This window comes from Tetrao urogallus, assembly GCF_951394365.1.
Source record: "Tetrao urogallus genome assembly, chromosome: 2".
NCBI lineage: Eukaryota > Metazoa > Chordata > Aves > Galliformes > Phasianidae > Tetrao > Tetrao urogallus.
The window spans coordinates 79,447,269-79,474,019 of record NC_136814.1 but is presented as its reverse complement, the minus strand read 5'-3'; the positions used below and the strand labels follow the sequence as shown (position 1 = coordinate 79,474,019).

Sequence of the window (26,751 nt, the reverse complement as noted above, 5' to 3'; positions counted from 1 at the left end):
GCGCCTCCGGCGGAGCCCCGGCCAGGCCCGTCTCCCTTCGCCGGGCGCCACCGGCCGCCGCGGGGCCGGGCCCGGCCGGCATCGGCGCGGGGGGCTGCGACGGGCGGGCAGGGTGAGGGAGGAGCGGGCGCGCCGCCGCCGCCGCTTTCTCCTGCGCGGGGCCGGAAGGCAGCGCGGCCCGGGCAGCCGTGCGCGCCGTGCGGGAGGAGGGCCGGGCCTCGGCGTCGCCGCCGCTGCGGGTCAGGCAGCCTTCCGCAGTGGGGGTGGGTGAGCGGCGGAGCGCGCAGGCCGGGGGAAGGGCCAGGCCCCGCCGCCTCGCTGGGCGATGGAGTGAGGCAGCGCGGCTCGAGGAAGATGGCCGGTGGCGGCGGCGGCGGCGGCTGCAGAGACAGCTTGTTTCTGGAAGGTGCGTGCACGGCTGGCAGGGGGAGAGCGGCCCGTGGGCCGCCTTTCCTTCTGGCAACCGGCGAGGGGCACGATACGGACTGGGGGACGGGGGAGGCGAGCGTGTGTGTGTGTGTGCGCATCGGGGGGGAGGAACGGGTCCCCTTGGGGGGACGACGACAATGAGAGGTGCCTCGGTGGCGTGGGGGAAGGGTGGGTGCCGTAGAGGGTGGCTTCGTTTGGTAAAAAGAGACCTGCTTCGGGGGAGGGCTTAGCGAGAGGGATTTGATTTCTGGTTCTTTCTTTCTTTCTGTATTTTTCGGGGACGGTGGGAGCGTGGCGCTCTGCTGCCGGGGCAGAGCGCGGTCGGGGCCGGGCGCAGCGCGGCCGGGCGGGCGGCGGGAGCGGCCGCGGGAGGGCGGGGGCTGCCGGGCCGGCAAGGTTAGCGCGAGGTGAGGGCAGCGCCGCCCGGGCGGCATTGCCTGCCGTGCTGCTGACGGGCCCCGGCCTGGGCTGAGCCCGTTCCCCCCACCGTACGGCTGGTCCGCTTCTGAATCGCTAGCGTAAAGGCCCACGTGGGGCTGAGGTTAATTTGGGGAGGGGGTCTCTTTATTCTTACGTTTGTTTTACAAGCCCGATGATGAATCTGTCAGCTGCAAATGAAAGGAACCTTTAGCGGTTGTGAAGCCTTGCGTAATTTTTTTTTTAATTTACAAGGGTTTGTTTTTTGTTTTTTGTTTTTTTTTTTTCCTTTGTGAAGCTCTTAATTGTAGTGTAAAAAGTCTGCTGAAATTCGAATATGTTTAATTGTTGAATCTTCACAGTTTAACCCATGGGAAAGAAAATATTATTGCAGTCTCTCAAAATTGCAGTAAGCGCGTAGCTGATAGACACAGGCTGATAGCTGCTCAGTTTTTACCATAGCGATATGTAAAAAAAGTATATTGATGAAATAGACTGTTTCTCATGAGTATATTTCAAGTCAGATCTAAGTTTAGCAGTTGAGATTTTGCGTGCCTGTATTGATAGGTGTTGTCCTTCACAGCCTTTATCTTCCTGAGGGATGTTGAATTTTGTTCTTTTATTACTAGAGGTTCTGAATTGGAATTTCTGCATAAATAAAACAGTATCTGTTCTTCTGAATAATTGGTCTGAAGTTCCGATGTTCAGAAACCCCTGGTCAGTAACTACCATTCCGTTACCTTACTTCTGCCTTTAAAGCGTTTGATGGTGAAACACAGGTGCTCCATTTCAGGCACTGCATTTTTCTTCTGAACTCTCTCCATTGAATACCGTGAAGATGGTGTGCTGCTAAAAGTGTCACAAAGATGTTTAGTCGCGGTCTCCCCTGTGCACCTTGCGTGCATACTGGTTGGGCAGCGGCTTACAGACGATAAGCTCCATACACGGTATCCACATTTCTTATTTTTGAGGTCATATTTCAGTAGCAGTTACCAGCATGACACTGGGTAGCATCCTCCTTGGAAGTTTCAGTATTGCATGACTGATGGACAGGGTAATCAATCAGTTTTGTGTTTCCCTGTTATTTGGGGTCATGTTAATTTTAGCACTAATGGCATGATTGGGTACAAAACCTGAGAATGTGCGGGTGCATTTGCATGCGTGTGTTAGGAATCTTGTGTGAAGAAAACCTAATGTGTACAGTGGTGACAGAAATACCTGAGGGTGGACCAAATCCAGATAGGATAATCACACTGGGGCAGATCTAGTAAGAGCAGTCTAACTTTGTACTCATTTGAATAAAAAAAAAAAGATGGCCTAAGATGTCACTTGGGAGGCTCTTGGAAGGGAGGATTGACTTCATAGGGAAAAATAAAGGTATTTAAGCTATATGTATGTAGGTTTTCTAGCAGTCTTTAATCTGGACACACATGATAGCATGTTAGATTAACCCTGATGATGTAGAACAACCATTATTCAAAGATTGAATGTTAGACAAGCATGAGAGTGCCAGATTTGTGAAACAAGTACAGCATGGAGAGGAGCAAGGATACACGTGTATTGAGTAGGGGGCATGGCAACTTCTACTGCAAGGTCGTCATTACTGTGTGAGCCTAGAATTCTAACTATACTTAGTCTGAGTCTATATATTTCTCAGACTCCAGCATATGCAGAAATCTGCAAAAGCAGCAAGCACCAATTGCTTATGTGATGTTTTTTGGAAGGTTGGGAGAGGGAGAACTGAGAATTCCTCTGTAAATCTCTGCCATTAATGTGCAAAACAAATGAGTTAGGTACCAAATGCAGTTGTGTCAACTGTAATTGAACTCAGTCTAATAGAAATACGTGTCTCTCTGTTTGTATTTGTATATATACACAGAAAGAAAATTCTGATGCTGTCAAACTTGTGTTGACTATCAATCTGACTTAAAATAAACATGCAGTTAAAATAAATTATTCCTTCCAAGAACGATATTCAGAATTTTGGTTTGGATGACAACTGTCCAGTAAGATACTACTTCTTTTTCTTACTTAGTGTAATAGACATTACTATGAAGAAATGTGGTTGTCATTCTGTTGTCAAAGTGTTTCCTTTTAATATTTTTATTATTTCGTTCTCCAATAAAAACAAAGTAATCTTTCTGGAAGGGTGTTCCTTGACTGATTTATCTGCTGTCTTTCTGGTAACGCTGTTCTTCACTGGTGTGATTCATACAGATATTCATTTTGGCCAGTTTTTCCATATTATTATGCTGTGTGTTGTACAGACTGTCTTATGGAAGATGTGAAAAAGGTCCCTAGAATGATAATGTCTGTCTCTTTAAAGCTGTGTTCGCTATCCTTCTGCAGTAGCGCTCCTAGTTTTTAGTATTGATAATTGATATTGATATTGTATATGTTGGTATGTGTGACTTACATGTTTACTTTCTTTGAAATGTTGAGACACTGAACATTCAGAAGAACTGAGAGTACCAAATTTAAGCTTGCTTGGAATTAGAATTACTAAAACTTTTTCCTTGTTCTGGATTTACTTTCCTCCAGTAAGTTTTAGCCATGGGAAGAAAGTGCAGCAATTTATGCTAACAAAGTAGGCCCCATGCATGGGAGTTCTTTCCTGTTTTGGAGGACTAAAAATTTGGTGAACAGAGATTTACATCTGCATCAATTCGTGTGCTTTTGATAGACATAAAATGTAATGCAAGGATTGACAAATCTGTTTAGATTTAGGATAGGGAAATGTTCAGTGCTTGCTGTAGGAGTGGAGAGTACTATTATTTCCCCTGTGGAAAAATTTGGGGAACTGTGTTTTATTCTGCCACTTTGGATGTTATTGAGCTGCGAGGAAATTGCCTGTTACCTATTACAGGAACATGGAGAAACTTTAAGGCTGGAGAACAAGAAATGATGAACTCTTTAAAGTATTCCTAAACACGTTTATTTTGCAGAAGAAACAAAAATGCTTTTATTCCTTCCTGTTTTCTTTTTTCAGTCTCCTAGTAGTTAAAATAGTGATACCAAGAGCTGATTTTCTGTTAAGTTTCTGTTTGAGGACCTCCTCTCTAAGGAATGTGGCCAGTCACTACCTTCAGAGCTGCTGAGAGACTTTGGTGCAGTCATGACAGGAATTTACACAATTTTCATTCCATTTTCTTGGCTACAAGTTTCCTAATGGCAATAGAGAAAACTACTTGGATAACCCATTAGCAGCAGCAGCAGCTGAAGCTTCAGTTGTCTGAGGAATCCAGAAAGCTGCTTGGTTTTTCATTCATCTCACATGTTAAGAACTGTATTCTGAAAATCAGAGGCTGCGGGCTTGTGTGTTTTCTTAAGGGAAGCTGAGATTCTGAAGCAGCACAGAAACACACAGTCTGTGTATATGACTGTATAGACAGAGTGCTGCCACTTGAAGCGGCCGTCAGCCTTTCCTGCTTTTTCATTATTTTTATCTTTCTGTGAAATATCTGATGAGAATAACACGAATTAGGATGGCAGAGCAGAGTTTATATTTAGGTAGAATACTTGAAAATTTTTTACCTGCTATGACTGTTCTCTTATTTATTTTCTCTTGATTGTGAAATTATGTCTGAAGTGTCTCCACTGCCATCTCTGACGCTTTTTTATGACTTCATGGAGATAGGTATTAACTTGGAACTGGAGGAAGATCATTCATTTTCTTCCATGTCTTTTTCAGAATCTGAACTACTTCATGCTGTTGGTCTCCGTCAGCTCAATCAGTGTCTGAATACGTTCTTTTCTCCTGTTTTTTTTTTTGTTTTTTTTTTTTTGTTTTGTTTTGTTTGGTTTGGTTTTTTGGTTTTTCTTTTTTGTTTTTGTTTTTTTGAGAATGATTTTCTACCTGAAAGTGAGGAATTCATGATGATGCCTTTCTTATGTCTCCCTGTCCTCAGTCCCATTCAGAGTTTCTTTATGGCACTGTGTATGTCTCTTCTTTGTTGTTTCACTGTTCCTTGCAAAGCTTTTAAGAACAGGAAACCTCGTTCACTTAAGTAATATTATCTGCTAGTAATGATCTTCATCCCACTGGTTGAGAATTCTCTCAGCAAAATTAAATTGAAACTGTCTCCACACTGTCTTATTTTTTGTATGTATCAATCTAATATGACTGATAAGTGGCACAAAATATTAATAAAAAGATGAACTGCTTCTTAAAGCATTTAAAAAGATAGTAAAAAACCCCTTCATTTATCTATTAGTGCTCTATAAAAACACGCTGTAATGCACTTGGTAGCACATTCTAAAATAATATCCTGTGCCTAATTCTGCTTCCACATAATGTCCTTCCTTTAATTTGGACATGGGATTTTAGGAGCCCAGACTTGTCCTCAGCTTTCTGAATTGGAAAGCACCTCTGTGCAATTTTCTGTTTTACTTTGTTTCTTTTTGGTTGTGTTGTTTTGTGTGTGTGTGTGTTTGTTTTTGTGATGGGAGCATCTGTTATTTGGTGTAAGAGAAGCTGCCTTGCGCAGGAAGCTTCATCTGCTTTTGTTGGTTTTTTTTGGGGGGGGTTGATAGGAAAGCATTAGTCTGCCCTCAGAGAAAGTATAGAAATTCTGTCTTTCTGTGAAGGAAGAAAAACCCACCACATGGGAATGTTCCTAAAAGAGATCTTTGCTCTCTTCTGTGTGTAAGTGCAACTGTAAAAATAATAGCAATGATATAATGATATCTTAAGTATGTGACATGGTGGGTAGGTTGATGTGAATGGGAGTGGTTAGGTACTGGAACAGGCTGCCCAAAGAAGTGCATTTATCCTGGAAGTTTTCAAGAAAAGTGTAGGTGTGGCACTGAGCTTTGTGGGTTAGTGGGCAAGGTGGTGATGGGTTGATGGTTGGACTAGGTGATCTTAGTGGTCTCATCCAACCTTAATGATTCTGTGAAGGATAAATCAACGTTTTGCATATACCTTTTTTGCACAAATACTTTTATAATAAGCCTATATGGGTATTTTAATGTTTTGCTTCCTGTTTTTGTACAAGGACAAAAAACAGTGGATTATTATTGTTGTGTTTTCAACAACTGTTGTTGTTTTTTGGTTATTTTTTTTCTTTTTTTTCTATTGTTTCTAACACATTATGCATAGATTTCAATATAGTATCAGCCTTTTTTTTCCTATAGAGCTTTAGCTGTGGCTGTAGTTGAGATAACTGAGGGATGTCCAAGTGCCTTGTGCTGTAGCAGATCCTATAAAGTGAAACTAATCACCTAACTCAACTTGTTGCTTTCAAATATTGCTTTATGAATGAGGGATTGTTGGTGTTTGTTTTGTTTTGTTTTGTGAGTCATCGGTCATTTTGTCTCCTTCCTTTTCACTGATATCTTTTGAAGCCTTTTGTTTGCAGAGGTAAATAGCAAGAAACTTTGTGAAACTTGCGCACTTTCCTAAAAGTGAGAAATCAGAAATCAATGTCTTTGAAGCAGAAGTTTTCAGTGCTTCCTCAGCATGGTGCATTTTGCTACTAAGTGATGTTGGATGCTGGCTGAGCAGTCGGGGTTAGAGTGGCTGGAGGGCTCGATGTGCAGGTCAGGGTGTGCACGTGCATATGTGTGTGCACTGCAGAAAGGAGTGAAAGAACGTGCATGAAAGCTGAAGATACAGCAGGTGGCTGAGAAAACAAGATTAAAAATGCAGATATTCTAGCAGAGGAGGCTGTAGAGGTATAGGGGACAACTAGAGGGCAAGTATAATTATTCTCTTACTTATTCTAGAAGATACTTCCATTGGGAGAAACAGAGGCTTGGAATATTTCTTGACCTCAATTTTAGTGCCTGTATGGTTTAAAGTTTGAGTATTTTTTTAAGGTAGGATTGTGTTTCATAGGTTGAAATCTCCCTGATGCTCTCTGCTGGTTCTTGCTTAAGTCAAAAATGTATTTTTATTATCTTCATCTTATTTATTTTTTTATGTCTTAAGCTTTCTGTTACTGTTTTCAGCAGCAGAGAATGTGTAGTATTTTTAGGTTATACTATTCTTAAGCTGTGAAGTCAAAGTTGGTGTCTTGTGTTTGCAGATTGGGTGCTTGCTAATGCTGTGGTCAGAAGAGTAAATGGCACTTGCCTTCATACGTGCTGTGCAGCCCATGTTGATAGATACACAAATAATTACCAAGTAATATATTTTTTTCATCAAAAATATAGGCTAAAAGATGGTTTTGATTCTGCTTCTGAGGCCAATAAAATTCTTGGCTTTTAGGAAGTGTGGCAAAGATAACGAGGTATTACTCAGTGATTTAAAATCAAATGATATCAAATTAAATCATTGCCTGATTTGGTCACACAAATTAGGCAGTAGCTCCTACAACGATGGGCTGAGGTGAGGGAGTTTGAACTCTTCAGCTTGGAGAAGGCTCTGGGGGGACCTCACCATGGCCTTCCAGTACCTGAAGGAGGCCTACAGGAAAGTAGCAGAATGAGGGGATTTTAAGCTGGAAGAGCATAGATTTAGAGTAGATACTAGAAGAAATTCTTTACTGCGAGAGTGGTGAGACACTGTAACAGGTTGCCCAGAGAGGTTATGAATGCCTCCTCCCTAGAGGTGTTCAAGGTCAGGCTGGATGGGGCTTTGAGCAACCTGGTCTAGAAGGAGGTGTCCCTGCTTATAGCAGGGCACTGGAACTGGGTGACCTTAAAGATCTTTTCCAGCCCAAACCATTCTGTGATTCTAGGATGGAAACTTTTCTTCTGAGAACTGTGCACTTTCGAACTAGAACTTAGTTTATTAGTGTGTACACTAATTCGTGAGATGCCTTTTGAGTACTTTAAACAGATTGGAGTAAAACTGCTGTACACTTACTTGATTTTCTTGTACTGTGTTTTCTCCCTGAATCAGACTGGGGATTTTGCCAAATGGGATTCAATCTCTGAATTAGTGTGTAGTATAAATCAGAATACAGAACAGCTAATGGTTATTTTGGTACTATAACTAACAGAAATGATGAAGAGCAAATAACTTGAAGTTGTTTTTTACTTTTATTTATGGTATAATATCCGCTAGATGTTAAATAAAGCTTTGGCAATGCTGTTATTTGAATAACTTTTCTTTACAAGTAATCTGTGGAAAGAATTATGTCCTAATAATATATGGAGATAGTTAGTTATTAAAATGATGGTCGTAAAAGCATGAATACCGATGTCTCGTGGTTAATGTAAACTAGCAATCTGCAGCTCACAGATATCAAATGTGCAAATAATTCTTTCAGAATAAACTATCCAGAGGACAGCGAGGTGATTGCAGTGTGGTGCTGTTGTCTCATACGGAGTGATGATAAATTGTGCGTGTGGATTTCCTGAAGCAGTGAACTATGACATGGCTGCTTTTATCTTATGGTGCAGCTCCATTTTGAATGTAAAGCTGCATGCCAACTATTTATTGGTTCTCTTTGCAAGGCTTAGCATTGTTAACTGGTTTAGGCACAGGGAGGACTAACAGAATGTTTTAAACTGATTACAGAACATACCACAGCTGTGCTGCTCTGAGGGCTCCCTGCCACAGGTGGGGGAGATCAGCTGCTCCTTCCCCTCTGACCTTGTCCATGTTTCAGTCTTGTGCTGCATCTCAAACTCCGCTCCTGGGACTCACCGCTGTATTGCCAAAGAGGTGAAGCTTGTTGTTGGGTACTGTCTTGCCAGACTGTGCTTTGCCAAAACTCTGAATTGGCTCACTGAAGGGGAACATATGGAGTAGGACACTGGGTGGGCTTGGGGAGAGCAGACAGCCCCTGGGTGTGAGAGGTGTAGGATGTGCCTCCTTTGTCTCTAGTGGGTGTAATTTCAACTTAAGATGCAGTACTTAAGTTCATCTTCAGAATTAATTCTCTTGTGCAACATCAGCTTTACTCTGCCCAGGAAAACTCAATTATTTTAAATAACAGGTTAAGTTCTGCGTAGAACTAGTTTATGGTGAAGGCTGGAGACTGGAAGGAGTAAGTTATCAGGATCACGAAGCTGTGGTTATTCTTCCCCCATTGGTCAGCCGGCCTTTAAAAGATTTTCGTTTAATGAGGAAGTGCTGCATGATGTTAGGACACTTTCCTGAGTGCTTGTCCAAGTCCTATAAACAAATAATTTGGAGTGAAAGGCACTGAGTGTAGGGTATCTTTCTGTGGTTAAATCTTGAATGATTGTAAGTAAAGAATAGTAATCATTCAGAAACTGTGCAGGCCTTCCTGTTTTGTTTATTTTCAAACTGCTGGAGTTGGAGCAAACTCCCTGGTGTGTGTGTGTGTGTGTGTGTGTGTGTGTGTGTGTGTGTGCACATTTAGTAAAACTTGCCACAAAGATTTTTGGGAATGATAAATGCTAATAGTGTTTGGTTGTTACAGTAAAACATCATGCTGTGTGACATGATTAATATTATTTAATCTTAGAAATTTATGTCTGTAAGAAACAGCTGCAAAAATATTTATTTTCATGAGATTGTTTTTGTCTAGTGCCATAAAGTTATTTCTTTTACACAAAAATTCATCCTACTGCTGTATTTTTATTAAAGTTGTAGGATATAATGTGGTGTTTGTTTGGCATATCCCATTTTTATGGCTCATGTAACAAGATATGAATATCTCCCTGATGATAGAATTTAATATGACAGACTAACAGAAAGATTATTCAAGAGCCCATTAGATGAGAATTCAAACTATGCAGGGGATGGAAGGTTTCATGTTTGCAGTTGCTTTTGTATATTCTGAGGCTCACATCTTCTAGAAACACTGCTGTCCATTGTAATTTTATTTCTACCAGGGCTCGCTGCTCAAAACACAATTTTAAGATCATTTACAACTAAAATAAGCTTTTGAAAATAGACTTCTGAGTTTCTCTGATCTGGGTTATTATGGCTACATTTACCTAACATGGCGGGCTAATAAACTTTTAAACAAGATTACTGGATACTGCTGTAAGGGAAATAGGTGATCTCAGAATCTTTACCTGCTGGATAGCAGAGAAAAATCCCTGCCATGAATGCAGTCAGAAAGTTCCTTCTCATCAAGCAAAGTGTTACCTGGAGAAGACGCTGCTCCTTGCTTGGAAGAACGGCTTGTAATGAAAGGGAGATGGGAACTCAGAGCAGTTTCATAGGTCTTGATAGGTTTTTGATGAAGGTGTCTGTGGGTTTAGTATTTAGCTGAAGATGGCTCCAGCCTATCTCCAGCTGCAGGATAGTAGTTTGAAAGCTTGAGCGTTTTGCTTCATCTGTCTTTTGAGTGGTATTTCTTGAAAAGCAAGTTCAGAACTGGATGCAGTTAGCAAGCTGGCAAGTGTTACTTTGTTTTTTGTTTTTTCTTCCCTTTTTTTTTAATTACTTAATCAGTGGTTTTCAGTTGTGTTCATGGCCTTTGAAAGTAATTATTGAGAAAATGTTTGTTCTTCCAGGGATATTAAAGGTAGAGTCTGTTTTGTTTTTTAGCTGTTAAAAAAAAAGAAGTCTATGTAATGAATTTTAGCATGCTGTGGTTTTGTTAACAGTTGTTGGTGCTCCTGAAATTTAGCATGATTAGATCTGGAACTTTAGTACTTCTATTAGAAAAATAATGTAATACAAACATATTTACAGACATATTACTATTTTCTTCACATTTTATTTAAACTTTGTGGGATGGGATTTCAGTAAAGATTCAGTAAAGATACTGGAGATACAGGAGCGGAATGTCTAGTGTTAAAGTGTAGCCAGTGGAGCCTACTGAACAATTGACCAGCTGGCTGCTGAGTTGCTCTCTGATTCCCTTGACTCACAGCTCTGATTATCTCTGATTGCAAAGGCAGTTTAACTCTTAGCAGTTCCCACATGTGAGGCCATAATATATAGCCTGCAAGTCTTTGTTTTAGCAATTTGCAGTAGGACCAGGCCTTCCTAGCTGCTGGGTGCTGCTCAGAGTGACAGTCCTGCTGCCCCTCCCACTGACAGTGTTTTGCAGCTTTCCTTGTGTCAGCGCTGACGCTTCCAGCACTTCACCTCAAGTTGAGCTAAATGGGCAGAAAACTAATTTTAGATAGATAGAAAAGTGTTGGTGGAGCTAGTCTGCATTACCTTTCAGCTGTATCAGCAATCTAGTCCAGCTCACTGCCCTCACAAAAAAGGGGGAAAAAAAAGATGATCTTTGGCCTGTACAGAAAGGCAAGTGCAAATTGTTCCCACAGCTTAGAGTTTAAAGAACTCTTTCATCCTCCTTTCACGCTTTCCTTACTCAGATTTTTTTTCTTAAGGTGCACCTTTTCATTTCAATAAATTACTGAAGTTTTCTTTGTTGTTGAGCATTCTTTGTATGCTTTTGTTGTTGGTGGTGTTATCTGGGGGAATTTTGAAGAATTGACAGCATCGAAGAAGGGTCTAGTTTTATGTTTTCTATTTCTCCTTTAGTTGCATCATAGAGTTCCTTTCATACCTTTACATGTTATTTTTTTTCTCACAGAAACATTCTGGACACTTTTTTTTTTTTTTTTTTTTTTTTTTTTTTAATATAGGGGAACTTTTCCAGATACTCTGGAAAAGAAATGTAAGGTTTCTTACTTCATTTTGCTTATCTTAAAAAACTCTTCCAGTGTTAACAATGATCATGTATGATTGGTATCACATACCGACCTGCCACAGAAATTGTGTTCTGAAATTCTTACTTATCATCCTCTTTAAAGTGCTTTATGCACTCCAGTATTTTTTAGAATGAGTTGACAGTTCAGAAATCATCCTTAGCCTATTTTAACCTTTCAGTCTCTGAATTTTCCTATGTAACAGTAGAATATATTTCCTGCATCTATCTTTCATATGAGAACAGTCTCCTTTCTGAATTTTTAGTATGCCTTCAGTCTAGCAGCAGAGCTAGTACTTCTGTACTTCTGAGATTAAAATATTGCTTCTCTTTTTTTTTTTTTTCTTCTCCTTTTTAACCTTACTTATTGTTTGGATTCTGCTTTTGATGTTTTTTAACTTATTTGGGAAGATTGTGTAGGTGTCAGACTTATGGAGAGGAGGGAATGAAAGTGATTGAGGTACATAATTCTGGGAGCCTTTGTGACAGTGGTGGGTTTGCTTTAACTGAAAGTTTGTACCTACGACTAATCACTGTTTTTTTTTAGTTTTGTGGTAGGATTATGTAGATTAGAAATCACTTGACTGCTGGTTGGAATCATGTAGATTGGAACCTCCTGCCCAACCCACGCCTAGTGAGAGCAGATTGCTCAGGGCCTTGTTCCGTGTCCATGAATTGTCAGAATGACCTGGTTTGTTGCTTGGCCCCTGTTACAGAAATAAATAGAAATAAATCAATTCTTACAATGGGTTTGGATTTGTTTTGTTCCAGCTTGTGTATGGTTCTTCACATCTTTCTGCTGTGCATCTTTGAAGAGTCTGGCTTCATGTTTTCTCTTCCTTCCAGTTAGGAAATGGAAGATGGCAAAAGGGTCTAATTTTCCTTCCTGCCTCTGATTTATTTATTTATTTGTTTATTTATTGCTCTTTCAGCCTCTTTTTGTATGATATGATATATGTCCCCCTGGCCATCTTGACAGCGTTCTTCCAGACTTGCTGCAGTGTCTGTGTCTTTGATACACTGGAGAGTGCAAAACTGCAGTACCCTAGATACGGTTTTACAGGGGTCATATGGAGAGGAAGAATCACTTCCCCACACCGAGGGAACTTTTGCAGTTGTGTCAAGTGGTTGGCCTTCCTTGCTGTGGGGTGGTCCTGCTGACCCATCTTCAGCTTCTCAGTTGAAACCCCCACAGATCCTCTTGAAGAGCAGCTCCTAGCCAGTTGCCTCCAGTCTGTACTGTTGCACGGGCTTCTGTCTCTGATGCAGGACTTACATCTGGGGTCCCAGATGCATTTGCTTTTGTGGAACTTAGTAAGTTTTATGTAAGCTCATTTCTCCAGCCTGCCATGTCTCTCTGAATAGCAGCCCTTGCTTCTAGTGTATGAACTGCTTCCTCTAATTTAGTATCATCTGCAAAGCTGCAGAGTATGTTTGGTCTTATCATCTAGAGTATTAGCAAAGAAGCTGAAAGGTATTGGTTCTGGTAGAGATTGCTGAGGTGTGCTCTCAGCTGATTTGTACTGCTAGTCATCATCCTTTAGACTCTTTCGGTTTCCCGTTGGTCCAACTCATTTTTCACTCACCTTATCATTCACTTATTCCACATCTCTCCAGTCTGGATATAAGGCCCCCATGGGAAGCCATGTGAAAAGCCTTGCTGCAGTGAAGGAATGCACAGAATGCAGTCAGGTAGTTGGGCATAGTTGGTCCTTAGTGAATTGGCATTCACTTTCTTGTCCTTATGGAGTTTTTTCCTGCAGAATACGATCCATAACATTCTCCAGAGTAGAGGTGAGAAATACTAGCCTGCAGTTCTCCAGTTCATCATTGTTGCTTATCTTGAAGAAAGATACAATGTTTTTCCAGTCATGGGAAACCTCTTTCAGTTGCCATGACCTTTCCACGTTAATAGGAAGTGGCCTAGCAGTCATGTTAGCAAGCTTCCTCAATGCTATCAGCCTCTTGTCTGGTCCTGTGGACTTCAGCATGTATAGTTGGCTTAACTGTATGTTAATCATCTTTTCCTTGACTAGATTGCGCTGATAGCACTGAGGAACTTGAGGGTTGGAGGACAGAACTTAGCAGAGACCTTTGGAGGAGCTAAAAAAAAAATATATAAAAAGGCTTGAGTTCGTCAGTCCTTTCAGTGACCCTTGTAACTAGGTGCGTTTCTCCTTTCTCAGTGAGCAACCAGCCCACCCTTTCTTTAGCATTCTTTCACTGCTGATGTGATTAAAGAGGCTCTTTTGAAATCTGTATTGTTTTCTGATGCTGTCGCAAAGGGAAACACTAATTGTCTGTTGTATGGTTACCACTGCTGTCTTACCAGAAAAGCCATCAAAGAGGTTGTAAAGAAAACATTTTATGTATTTCTAAGCTATTGTACTTTGTTAGTCCTTGTTGTCAGTACTTCTCAGAAAATGTTAGACTGTTTGGATCATACCGCAGCAGTACTGTGTTTGTTATGCCAGTCATTCTGTATAATACTCTATAGTAAGGAGTACGATGTGTGTGAAAATGGAGTAGGAAGAAATCTTTTATCAGGATATGCAGATGCTTTTCCATCTCTCAGCTCCGCACTGCTTATAAATGCTTTTTTGTTGCTTTTTTTTCCTTTCTAATCTGGATGTGGATTCTTTTTTGTTTATCACTGGCTTTCTGTTGAAATACCATTCTTAGAACTTTGTGATTTTTTTTTTTTCATTAGATAGCTGAGAAGTTAAATCGCCTTCAGTTCTAACAGGATGTCCGTACTTGTATCCTTTACATATGTATCACACAGCTCTGCCATTGAGCTCTGTACTAAATGGAGCATCTCACTATCTCACTTACTATCAATTTATAATCATTGTCTACTACTGGAAGTAAATTTGCCTTTTTTTTTTTTTTTTTTTTTTTTTTTTGCATCTGCAGGTAATTTGGGGAGAGGAAAGGTGAAGCATCTTCTAAACAATGAATCTCTGAATGCTTACTTATAAATTCAGACTAGACTGCAGTTCTGTGCAGATTTTTTAGGTTTCATTAGTGCCTAAAAGAGTCTCTGGTTGTGGATGCTTCTTTCCTGCACTGTGCAGTTACAGCTGTGCTGTGGTAGTGTGGTTGAACAGGTGGGCACTGTGCTGCTGTATGCAGTGTGCAGGATAGGAGCAAGAAGCCCCAGCTTCTAGGAAGTGAGGATGTGCATAAAACTCTTCATGCAGTGCTTACTGTGGGGTATGAAAATGCAACCTCACTGTGGTTAAACAATTAACATGTTAGAACTGTTCATATTGAACCTGGAAGATAAAAAAAACTAGTTTGCATAGAAGCCTGAAGAAGCCTCTCTGGTAGAATGATGAAACAAAAGAGAAAGAAACACAATTAAAAATGATTCCTGTGTCAGATATTTATGAGTACTTGTACCTTCTTATCAATATATGCAGTGACTACATGAACAAAAGATTAGAAAGCTCTTTTTAATTTACTTAAATATGAGTCTAGATGAAGAGAGTGAGTCTGAGTGCATTGAAATGAATTCTTTTTTTCTTGTGCTGAATGTTACAGTGTCTGCTGTTTGCAGTTGTGATAGTGTAAGCATTTGTAAGATAAGGTTTGCGTTATTTAGACCAGCGTAACTGGGAAGAAGTATGGAAATTTGAGGTTCTTCTGGAACAAGTCCTTAGTCCTGAATGAAACGTTTGTGTGCTTTAGGTTTATTTTTGGGGTGTTTCTTGGATGCACAAAAATAGATGTGATCTCAGTGGATTAAAGACCTGTAAACTGTCTTTTTGTGCTGTAGTAGAAATGTTGCAGTTTCTATTGGCACATTCAGGAGGTGGTGGGAAGCTTTTTAGGCAATCTGTTGATAAATAGGAAAAAGTTACTTTATGAGAAAAGTTGAAAGTGTTCTTCATGTGATCGGTAAGCACATGGCATCACATTTGGAACAATGAAAAATAAAAAGGTCTGTTGTTCTGGCCATAATATAGATTCATATGTAATGATTGGTCCTAGGCCACAAAGCACAAGACTTAAAAGCAAATCTTAGCAGATGCCATCTTCTTTTGCACTTTGCTAAATACTCCTCACTTCACTGTTGCAGATGGGCAGATTTTTATTAATTTATTTATTTTTTTCCCATTCAAGTTCAGGAATGACTTCCTTTCATAATAATTTTAGGAGATTTTTCACACAGACGGTGGTAACGCACTGGAACAGGTTGCCCAAGGAGGCTGTGGATGCCCCATCCCTGGAGGCATTCAAGGCCAGGCTGGATGTGGCTCTGGGCAGCCTGGTCTGGTGGTTGGTGACCCTGCACATAGCAGGGGGGTTGAAACTACATGATCATTGTGGTCCTGTTCAACCCAGGCCATTCTATGGTTGTATGAATAATACTATTAAATGATGGAAACTCCTGCTAAAGGAGTTTACAAAGCAGTGCCAACATTCAGGGGCATAAAGATGTTAATCTGCTTTCTACCATTTGTCCTAAGAATGTGCTGATTTTTGTCATCCCAAATGTGAATTGAGTAAATTTCACACAAAATGGATGGCTTTGGGATGTGGCTAATAATAAAAAAGTTTTTCTGAAAGCTAAAATATGCAGTATTCCAGCAAATTTTGTTCAACTGGCTTTTTAAAAAAGGCATGTAAATAATTAAAATTATGTCTGGATACGAATCTGTCCTGGTAGCAGGCGTACCACCTACACTGCATAGCACTGCTGACAGCATATAAGAGTATGCAAAGTGTACTGGCCCTGGTAGCATGCATAGAAAAAACTGCAACATACAGGTTGTAAATTCAGGTTTTACAAAATAGTTATAAACTTAGCATTTGTTTAAAAAAAACACCTGCGTAGAATCTAATTCCAAGTGGCAGTACATTTTTAGATTTATATTTTTGGTAGAGCCAAGATGAATAAATGAGCAAATTTCTTCTCAAGGAAGGGAGTTGTGTGCAGTGAGATGGATTTTCTCAAAATAAGTCTAGAGCCAGTCTATTGACACCTGAAGAGTGGGGAGAGACTGATAGTAGTGGAGCAGCACATGGTTTGATGTAATGTACATTTAGCACGAAAAATTATTTTCTCCACTGAAGCTGCTAAAATTCAAATAAGAATCCAAGACAAGCATGTGCAAGTAGTCTGATTTAAACAGAAGAAACACAAGCAAAAAAATCCTACAATAAAAATGTTTGCCTTACTTGTGTGAAGGAGCATGGAGAAATAGTCCAGGTGGAATGAGAGAGCTGGAAGCTGGCAGAGTGAACTTAGATAAAAGGAAAATAATGAGAGAGATGATGGACAAATGGAGACTGAAGGGGACTAATGGAGAATAGATAGTGTTGGTTGAAGAAATACAACGTATTCCATAACACCTTCAAGTCAGGTCATACTTAAATGGCTCAAAATGTGTTGTGAAGTCTGGGTGGATTCAATGACCATAAAGAAAATTAGTCAGATGTAATTGGTGGGATTACCTGACCAGTAGCCTGCTAGAAATGTAAAAGTTGTGGAGATAGCAGACAGAAACATTGCAGAAAATCTTGGTGAACGTGAGATGAAAACTGACAAACAATTGATTGCACCCACTTTGACAACACTTAGTGAGGTCTTATTGCCGTAATTTTTCTTAAGGAACATGACGGGGTTTATGTCTCAAAATGAAGCATCAGTAGAGGAAAAGATGCATGAGGCAAACAATAGGTGAGGATGAGATAGCGTTCATCCACGTGTTCTGAGAGGAACTTGGTGATAAAGGAGCAAATGGCTGTTGTCTGATACTTGTTGGTTAGGACTGTCTTTCTGCTACAAGTAGCTGATATCTGTGGATGATACCAGCTTTTTTATAGGTAGGTGGACTGGTTGAGGAACTCTTCGTAGGTCAGCTTTGTGACTGTATAACTGAAGTTTATAGAAATGTTAATGAAGACCAAGATTGGATCGGTCTTTCCTTCTGTGATATTCTTTACCACAGGCTTTTGGAAATGCTAGGTTTCCTTTAGATCAAATGGAAAGTATTATAAGTAACAACTGGCAACAGATTACTGGTGAGGGCAGAAGTGGTTCATTTTGTTAAAAGTAGGAATAACCAGTTGAATCCCATGAGGATTTGTGATAACATGGATGCAGATAGAAGAAAAAAGTTTGACAGCGAAGTGACAAAAGTATGTAGATGTTGCAAGTATTAGTTGGGTTAGTAGAATGGCTTGGTACTTCAAGGAAGTTCCAGGTGCTCATGATTTGTGCTGTGTGCATTAAAAATTATCTATTAAATCAAATGTTGGCACACACCAAGTAATGCATCTGGATGAGAAATTGATAAGAAAATGATTTATCTAAATTTTTGTATGCAGTGATTGAATCTGAACTGGTTCTTACCAATCAAATGAAAGGTGGAAATTAACTGGTGCAGAAACATCAAAGCAGTTCTCCATAGCAGTGAAAATAGCATTTCCAGGCATATTATTTATTACAAAAAGAATAAATAGCAAAAGAGAAATACCACATTGCTTCTGTAGAAATTTATGGTGCATTAGTATCTTGAATATTACCTTCAGTAGTATGGGTTTCCATTCTTCACCATCTCAAAAAGAAAACAGTAGAGCTAGAGGAAGTTCAGAGAGGAGGATTGAGGGTGATCTAAAAGTATGACACAGGAAAAATGAAAAGGACAGGGTGTTTGTTTGATTTCTGCCTGGGAAAAGATGACTGCAAGAGCACAAGAGAGATGTATGTAATTGCGGTAGGAATGGATTACTGTCTTAGCCAGCATAAGAACCAGAGGAGAGCAGAGTACTAAATAGAAGTAAAAGATGCCAGATTAAATCAGGATCAATAAAAAAGGAGATACTTACTTATATAGTGAAAAGGCAGTGCTGTTTGCTGCAAAATACTATTTCTTCTACAAAGTAATGTTGATTTAAAAAAAAAAAAAAAAAAAAAAAAAAAAAAAGGAAAGAAAAAAGAAAAAAAGCTGTTGCTCATGAAAATATCATCTGTGGCTCAGGTGGTCCTTGGTAGGTGCAAATAGCTGGAAGCTGAGATTGAAAGTGCTAAATCTTGCTTTTTGCAGTGTTTGTACTTTTTTCTATACATATTTTGTTGATTATGATTCTTTCCTTTTCCTTGCAAAGCATGAGGTTGCATTCATTATTTCTGAATGTATTGTAAAATATGTAAAAACAGTAAGAAAAGATGCATTTAAACTGCACTCCAATCAAATCTGCTATAAAATTAGTTATACAGAACTGGTGCGTGGCAGCTCTTAGTTGCAGTAATTGGGATCTGGGCGAACAATGCTTCACCTTAATGACTGCTGCCTCCATGTTCTGAATCTCCTTCACTTAGATAGCCGCATTCTACCTTATTAAAAAATCTCCATACTTTTGGATATTGGAGTAGATAAATTTGAGATCAGGTGTAGTGTGACTGTTCTCAGGAAATCCAAGTTTTCGCTCATTTGTTTGATGCTAACCCTGAAATTTCAGTTAGCGGCAGACATTAATTCATGTCCTTGTCAGATGACGGATTAAAAAAACATGGCATGTTGAAACTGTGCTTGGGATAGTTCAAAACTGTTACTTACATGTGGAGAAAAGAAACATGTATTTGGGTGTTAGACGTTTAAGTAATAAATGTAAGGAGTCTTCATATCACAAAAGGAACTCTTAAATTTACAGGTAAAACAATAAAACCCTCACTTCATAATTTTTAGTAGCATGTTAACTTATTACAAATCAAGATGTTGACTGATTATTATTTGTATTTATTTAGGAAAATTATTTGCTGCTGCCTTACTGAACTTATTTGCTCAAATGATAGTTAAACACTGATGTCAACAAAATAAAATGAATATATGGGGAAAATACATACACCTGGTTTACTCCTCTAGATTGTATTGATTAATAACTCCACTTGAAACCAAGACTTATCTTAACTTGTTCTCATTTCAGCTTTGGATAGATCACAGTCCAAGAGAGATGGAGGTTTTAAAAATAATTGGAGCTTTGATCATGCAGAAGAAAGTGAAGGAGATGCAGAGAAAGAGTAAGGATGCTTTTATCTAGGCTATTGAAAGTATAATTGTCTACTTACAAATAAATTTTTTTTTGTAATTTATTAATAAGAAACATTATATAACGTCTTCAAAATTCCAGTGATGAAGAGAAAATTATCCTGGTAGAAATGCTTATTTTAACTAGTATTATGATATAGAAAGTGCATTATATTGTAAATTTAATTGTTGATGTGGGATTCTCAACATTTTGGGAAGTGTTGGGGCTGTCTTCAGAGCTACTGTAGAAGTCTGGAGAACTCAGACATGAAATGCATTACATGCAAACTGAGGAAACAGTCGTTAGAGCTTATACTGGTGATATCGTTCAGTACTTCACAGTTCTGAGTAAGGTATTTAAAAAACAAAGCTTAAAAGATTTTTTTTTCCTCCATTGTTTACCTCACAGTATAAATTTTTGTTCCCTTGTCATTAATTTCTTTACTTAGTATGTTTGCATTTTTCCAAAAAGTTAAATACTATCTGTATAGTTAGAATAAATCCTGTCCCTTTAACATTTTGTTGTTACTGGTATGCTTTCTCATTCAAGAAGTATTCATTTCTAAAAAAAATCTAATAATTTATTAAAAGAACAGCAAGTTCCATGTGTGAAGAATGCATTTATTTCTTTTCTTAGATATTTGAAGTTTAAATCTGTAAGTTTAAAAAGCTATAGTTCTGTCATGAGGAGAAGCTGAGTCCGGTGGTTAAGTACAAAAGTAATTCTTACATGGGTCTGTAGTTTGACCTCTTTAATAACCTCAAGAGACTGCTATAGAGTAGTATTTTAGTAGGTAATACTCTGCTGAATATTATGTGCAGAAAGGAGGTAGGAAAACAGTCACATAACCACTTAGGCTTCAGCAGCAAGCTATACTTAAAAAAAAAATGTAAGAAATGTAGCATTTCAGTCATTCAGTCATCAATACAGGGGTTCATTTAATTGTGAGTTATATGGTATGTCCAGAGAACTGTGTGAGAAGTTAAAAAGAATTTTTGAAAGGTTTTCAAACTAAAGACATTTTACTTCTATAAAAGCAAACATGATTTCAAGTGCACAGTAATACATTTCAAGTGTGATGGCAGCGAATGCATATGCAGAGTTAGCATTTGCATTTTACTTGTCTTCAAAAATAGCTCTCATTTGTAAGTATCCCAGTTTCTTCTTGTAGTAATTTACTGCTGTTTTCCATCTCCAGTTGATATTGACTTAACACAAAATGAGATGTGCATAGAGTAGTAATGCTTTTTATTTAAAAAATGACATTTGAAAACCTGATTGTTGAACATATGTTTTATATAACGGCATTCCTGAATGATTTCTCAGTCCTTTAAAATGTTCTGTATGATAAAACAGTTTTCCTCTAGCCAGTATAGGAGTGCTGCTACTCAACATTAGTAGTTCTTTTTTGTATCTGTGAATTATACAAAACCTTATTGGTAGTATAGGTAAAAGAGCATCTGAAAATCGCTTTCAACTGAAGATCCTGCCTTTTTTGGCCAGCCATCCTCTTACAAACTAACTTCAGGCAGCTGTACCTTTTAAACTGCCCAAGTATTTATTTTTGGTTAAAAACAAACTCTTTGATTGTTTTCTGCTTCTTTTTGTTTGTTTTATTTGTTTTGTGATTGGCATTATAAGCTTCACTTTGAGCAGTTTTGAATTTTGCGTTCCTGATATGTTTTTACTTCGTATAACATCTGTCAGTATTTTGTCAGAATCTTTAGGAAGCAGTTTGACAGTAATTTGTCAGTTCTTTTTAAACAACCTTTCACACTTAGCAAAACATTTCAAAGATTGGCAACTTGAGTTCATATAATTGTGTCCAGAATAAAGCTTTGTTGTTCCCCCCAACCCCTGTCTTGACCATGCCAAGCAGTAATTCTTTGGATTCTTTTAATGTCCCTTGTATTGGTTATGCTAATGTTTACTGGCAGTGCTTTTAGCTTACTGCATATCTGTAAGGAAAAAGCTATAAATCTGAAACAAGCATCCAGATGTTTCTGTTGCTTGTTGAAACCCTGGCATTTTAGCATCTGATCGTGTCACAGGTTTTTGCGGTGGTAATGGCAGACATAAAGTTTATTTTGGACTAGCCCAAGAGTACCATTCCGATGCTTAGAACATAGATGTGGTTTAAGAATTAAGAATGGGGTCTGTGCTGATATTGTTAGGTTGTACTCAGTGGCAGCTTTCATTCTTTCTTCACTGAGATCAACACAAAATATGTGGCTAAGGACTTTATACCGAAGCAATTTTTGGTATACGTGCAGTATTTAAAAGTGTACCATTTAACTTATTTGGAGAGTTACATGGGCTGTGTCGTCATGGTAAGATGTCAAGCAATGATCTCATATTCAGGAATACAAAACTTTTATAAAATGAAGAGGTTTTGGAAGAATAGGACCATCACTCAAAACAGAATATATACATTTTTAAAATGCTGCTAGAGGTGATATTTCGTTTGGAGCTAAGTTGAAGAGAACAAAAATAGGGTTTGATGAGTTTCTTATCCCGAAGTAAATGCTTGCAGAACATCTTCACCCCACCTGAAACAACAGAAACTGTGATGATGTACTAGATTTGATCTAGTTAGAGTGTTAGTCAGGATGATAGCAGATGACTTGAAACTTCTGTTGCTTTATACTTGGAGATCACACAGAAGCAAAGAGGAACAGCCCGAGGCACCTGTGTATACTGGGGGCTGCACAGCTGGAGGACAGCCTGGCAGAAACTGACCTGGGAATCCTAGTGGACACCAAGTTGTGCACGTGGAAAGTTAATGGCATCCTATGCTGTGTTAGACAAAGCATTGTAGGTGTAGGGAGGTGATTCATTCCCTCTACTCAGCACTGCTCAGACCTCGGCAGTGTCTAGAAATACCTGAAGTGAGGTGCAAAGAGGATGGAGCTAGTATTTTTTTAGTGATGCTCAGGGGTGGCCCAAAAGACAGCAAGCACAAACTGGAACACCGGAGGATCTGTCTAAATATAAGGAAGCACTTCTGTGCTGTGCAAATGACAAAGCGCTGGCCCAGGCTTCTCAGAGGCTGTGGAGTCTCCTCCTTGGTAATCTTCTGAAGCCTCTTGGATACGTTCTGGGCACCCTGCTCTGGGTGTCCCTGCCTGGGCAGGGATTGGGCCAGGTGAACCCAGAGATCTCTGCCAACCTCAGCGGTTTTGTGATTCTACTGTTGATGAAAATATTGTTGTAGCTTATTGGCACAGCATCAGAAATCAACTTCTGATTCTCAGAATTGGAAGTAGAAGTATGTTCTATTAAACTGAGCTGCCTAATTGGCTATTGCATGATTCTTAATGGTTTTAAACAGTAAACAAATGATAAGTGATTAAAGAGGAGTAGAACATCTTTTTTTCTTGTTCAGTGCCTAAATATTAGTGCATAATTTTGAATGACTTCTTGGAGTTCACCTAAATTACATAATTCTGATTTTTTTCTTAATTTTAGTAAAGGCTTAACTTTCATTTATTATGAAGTATAATGTAGTTAGAAATGATTGTTCTAATGTGAAAATATTCATCTGTTGTTTCCTGGCTAAAAAGAGATCAAATATGAAGACAAACTCACAGGAGGACCGCTGAGGTTTCATTTTAGTAGCATTAAAATGCTGTTGTGTGATATGTGAGAGTGCTGTATGTTTTTTTTCCTCTGTCTGTATAAATTACATCTTTTAAGCAAGCGAGTGCAAGCATGTGATATGTGAGCAAATAGACATTACTCAGTTGCTGTGTATTCTGCTCTCTGAAGAAACAGCCTTTCTTTCTGTTACTGTTGCTTATACTTCGCATTCCTTAAAATCTAAAAATATTGGTTCTTTAAAAACATCCAATTCCAAATATTTTTCTAGCTATGTCATCTTAGTTGCATCAGAAGAGTTACTCTCGCTCAGTCTGATTTAAGGATTTTTTTTTTCCAATGTTCTTTTGCAGTTTGTTACCTTCTTTTGACACGGAGGCTAGAAATAGTCACTATGTACGTGATGATCAGGACGTCATACCTGCAGCCAAGAATATTTCCCCTGTCTCCATCACTGTTTTTCGTCTTCATGACAAGCTGTAGATGTTCTTTGAGTCTTTTGACATATCTGCATCTAATCTTATGTGATTTCTGCCTGTCCTTAATTAAGAACCACTTGGATAAAAGTTGTTTTTTGTTGCAGCTGAGAGAGGAATGAATTTACCAGGGATGGTGTTGAACAGGTTGCTTCTCCTGGAAGCAAGAATTGTTAGCCTAATCTAGCTGCTCTCCATTGCAGTTTTTTGAAGATTATGGATGCCGAATTACTAAAGAAACATTTTAATGAATGGATGAGTCAAATGGAATGTGCTATTTTTAGGAGGATGTAATTTGACAATAATTGCTATGTGATAATAATTTGTTACACAAGTTGTTCTCCTGAAGCATTGTGAAGTTTTCTGTTTTAAACCGTTCTGTTTATGAACAAAATAATGGTATATTTTCTAGTTTAATACTTGACTCAAGGTTTATATAGAATGTTTCATGATGTCAATAAAATTACTATGACAGTAGTGAAGTTTCAATAGCATTCTCTGTTTTGAATTAGTAATGTCCTTTAAGTTTGCTATTCTGGAATTAGTTCAATGTAGGCTTCAAGTTTAAGTTCCCATAATATATCCTGATAATTATATTGCCCACTTTAATGATCCTGCTGTTTTGGGCATGTATATGCATTTGTATTTAAAAGATAAGAGGAAAAAAAGAAGACCTTTGTGTGATTAAAATGTTTTGCTTATACTCTGTTGCTTTACAACGTTTGTTTGTTTTTTCTCCCACGCCTGTCATCATCTAGTGAGGCAAACCTGCTCAGCATAGATGACAGTGATGGGCCCTTCGGTCCGAATGAAGAAAGAAAGGTAAGTACTGGGTTTATCTCATAGTGAAGAGATATCTTCAAAGCTTGCTAGTTTTTAAAACAATGTTGCATAGTCATTTGTCCATTGTTGCAAAGTGAAAGTTCGTGTTGATTCGGCAGCCTGTATGCTCAACTTGTTTATCTGCATGCTTTTTGTTTCCTATTCAGCCTGGAGATCCTTAGTTGTTAGAGTGTTCTGAAAATAATAACTTGAATAACGAATTTTAAGTTTAGACAATTTTCATTAGTGAGCTTATTTTAATATCAAATTTCCAATTTTCTATGCATACATGTGTATATACAGGCAGAACTCATGCTTTTTGTGTTTTTTGAAATACCTTATTACTGCAGGGATGGTTCATAATGCTTTGAAAGTATGACTGTTTTATTTAGCAAGGAATCCCACTACTTAAGAGCATTTTACTACATTCACAGAAAATGAATTATTTCAGACATTAGAGTTTATTTTACACTTCTTGGTTCTGTGAGACAGATGCAAACTTGAGGGTGATTGTATCCAATGACTTTCCCTTGTCATTGGAATGGGAGACCTTCTGGAAAAGTCATTTTGTTCTGTTTGTCTCACTGAATTTCAGTTTTCTCAAAACATGCCTTTCCCATTATTCTGCATCTGAAAGATGACATACTTGTATCTAAGGTGTGCATACAACTTTGGTGCCAGCATTCTAGATATGAAGCAGGTTAGCTTTGTTGTGTATATTTTTTCATGTTCATCTGAGAGACATAAAGCTGTTTTACATGTAAAATATTTAATAAATAGGCTGTCTGGAAAAGAATAACTAGAGGACTTGTTGTAGAATTCTGTTCTCCAGGATGAAAAAGTACATAGAGGAGAACTCTACAGTCAATCATGTTTGTACTGTGAGCTTCAGAAGAATTTCCAAGAAGTTAAAAACAAGACTTCCATTCAAATTGGCTTCTGGGTAGATTGTACATAAAATTTTGTCAAAGCGATCTGAAAATGAAGCCAAAGTAGTATTTCTATAAATATAGTAAGTTTTGTTTTTACTTTTTTACTTTTTATACAAGTATTGTATTGTCATGCACATGAATTCTGTTGTTACAGTCCTTTCGTTGTCGGCCTGGAGCTGTCGGCATCAGTGGTGATTCCATAAAAACATACGCGAGGCGAGGCAAAGCTGCAAGCTTGAGACCTTTTAAAGGGAATGCAATTGGCCTCAACATGATGGGAAATAGCAAGAAACTGAGGTACTGCATTGAGTTTTCTGTGTACTTAACTACTTAATCATTGATAAAAATTAATGACAAGTGAAGACAACTTGTAGTATGATTACATTATCTTCTGTGCATATGAAGAAACTACACTGTTCTGCACTTCTGAACAAAGACAGAAGAGTAGATCATTTTTCTTCTGAAATCTTAGTAAAGCACACTAGTAAAACAGTGAAAAAGATTAAAATAAAATGAGAGCTTTTGCATTTGTTGGTGCTTTACCAGTGTTGTCTGAATGAACTATTGTTTTCCTCTATACAGTGCTGACAAAAGAGTATTTCTAATGTCTTATAAGACTGATCACTTAATTTAATGTGTAACAGAAAGTGATACGTTCATACAATTTCTCTGGAAGAATTTCATATTGCTAGATTACTCTTGGTATGGTTACTTTTGCAGGAATGAATAGATCCTTATCCAGCTATAACTTTGCCAGTCATCAGATATTTAATGCCTATGTAATTATATGAGGAGTAGAGCATCAGTGGTTAGTGGGACTTACGACAGAGTCACTTCAGAAAGTAAATCCTACATTTGTAGTGTGATGTGTGTGCTCTCCTGCTCTTCAGTCATTGAACCTGATGTATAGGGAACAAATCCTGAATTTCCAATCTGAACTGATCCTTCAGATTCTTACAGAAGAATGAATGCATGAATTACAGATACTTTTGGCAAAATAAAGGCTTTTTGTCTTAACGTTGTAACTATAAGCTATTTACATGTGTTCATCTGTCTTGTTGGAGTTCAGCAACATTGTGACAGCTTACACAATATCTTAACCAATTGTTATGCAAGTCCCTAATGTAGTTCTTCTCTAGCATGTGTATGGTCTTAAATTCGTTTATTATTTTTTTATCAAAGAAAATACAAATTAAGAAACAAAAAAAAACAATTCTTAGGGATCCTGAAGTTTCTTCTGTAACTGAAATTAAAAAAATAAATGCATGTGGATAAATAGTTGCTGAAGTGCTAAGCATTTAATTCCAACATTCCGTTGTTTGTGTTGGATCTACCTTCCATTGACAGATACTACTATAAACCTAAAACCAGAAAATTTAGAAAACTCAACTAAAAAAAGTTAAATCTGTTGGACGTGTGTCACCTTACTGAAAGATCCCATCTTCTATTTTGAAAGCCAGCAACCACCTTTTGCCTGCTACTGAGCTGCATGAAGTTACATGG

The 26,751-nt window shown here is 38.5% G+C and overlaps 1 protein-coding gene across 1 annotated transcript in view; it reads left to right on the top strand.

Moving 5' to 3' along the window:
* Positions 1 to 354: 354 nt before the first annotated feature.
* Positions 355 to 26,751, top strand: part of SENP6 (SUMO specific peptidase 6) — a gene marked incomplete at both ends in the record, with an annotated part of 66,736 nt that continues 40,339 nt past the window's right edge. Inside the window, 4 exons of the mRNA XM_079550880.1 lie at positions 355 to 406; positions 19,320 to 19,413; positions 24,253 to 24,316; positions 25,403 to 25,545. Of these exons, the coding sequence (XP_079407006.1) occupies positions 355 to 406; positions 19,320 to 19,413; positions 24,253 to 24,316; positions 25,403 to 25,545 (353 nt within the window). The remainder of the gene's footprint in view (positions 407 to 19,319; positions 19,414 to 24,252; positions 24,317 to 25,402; positions 25,546 to 26,751) is intronic.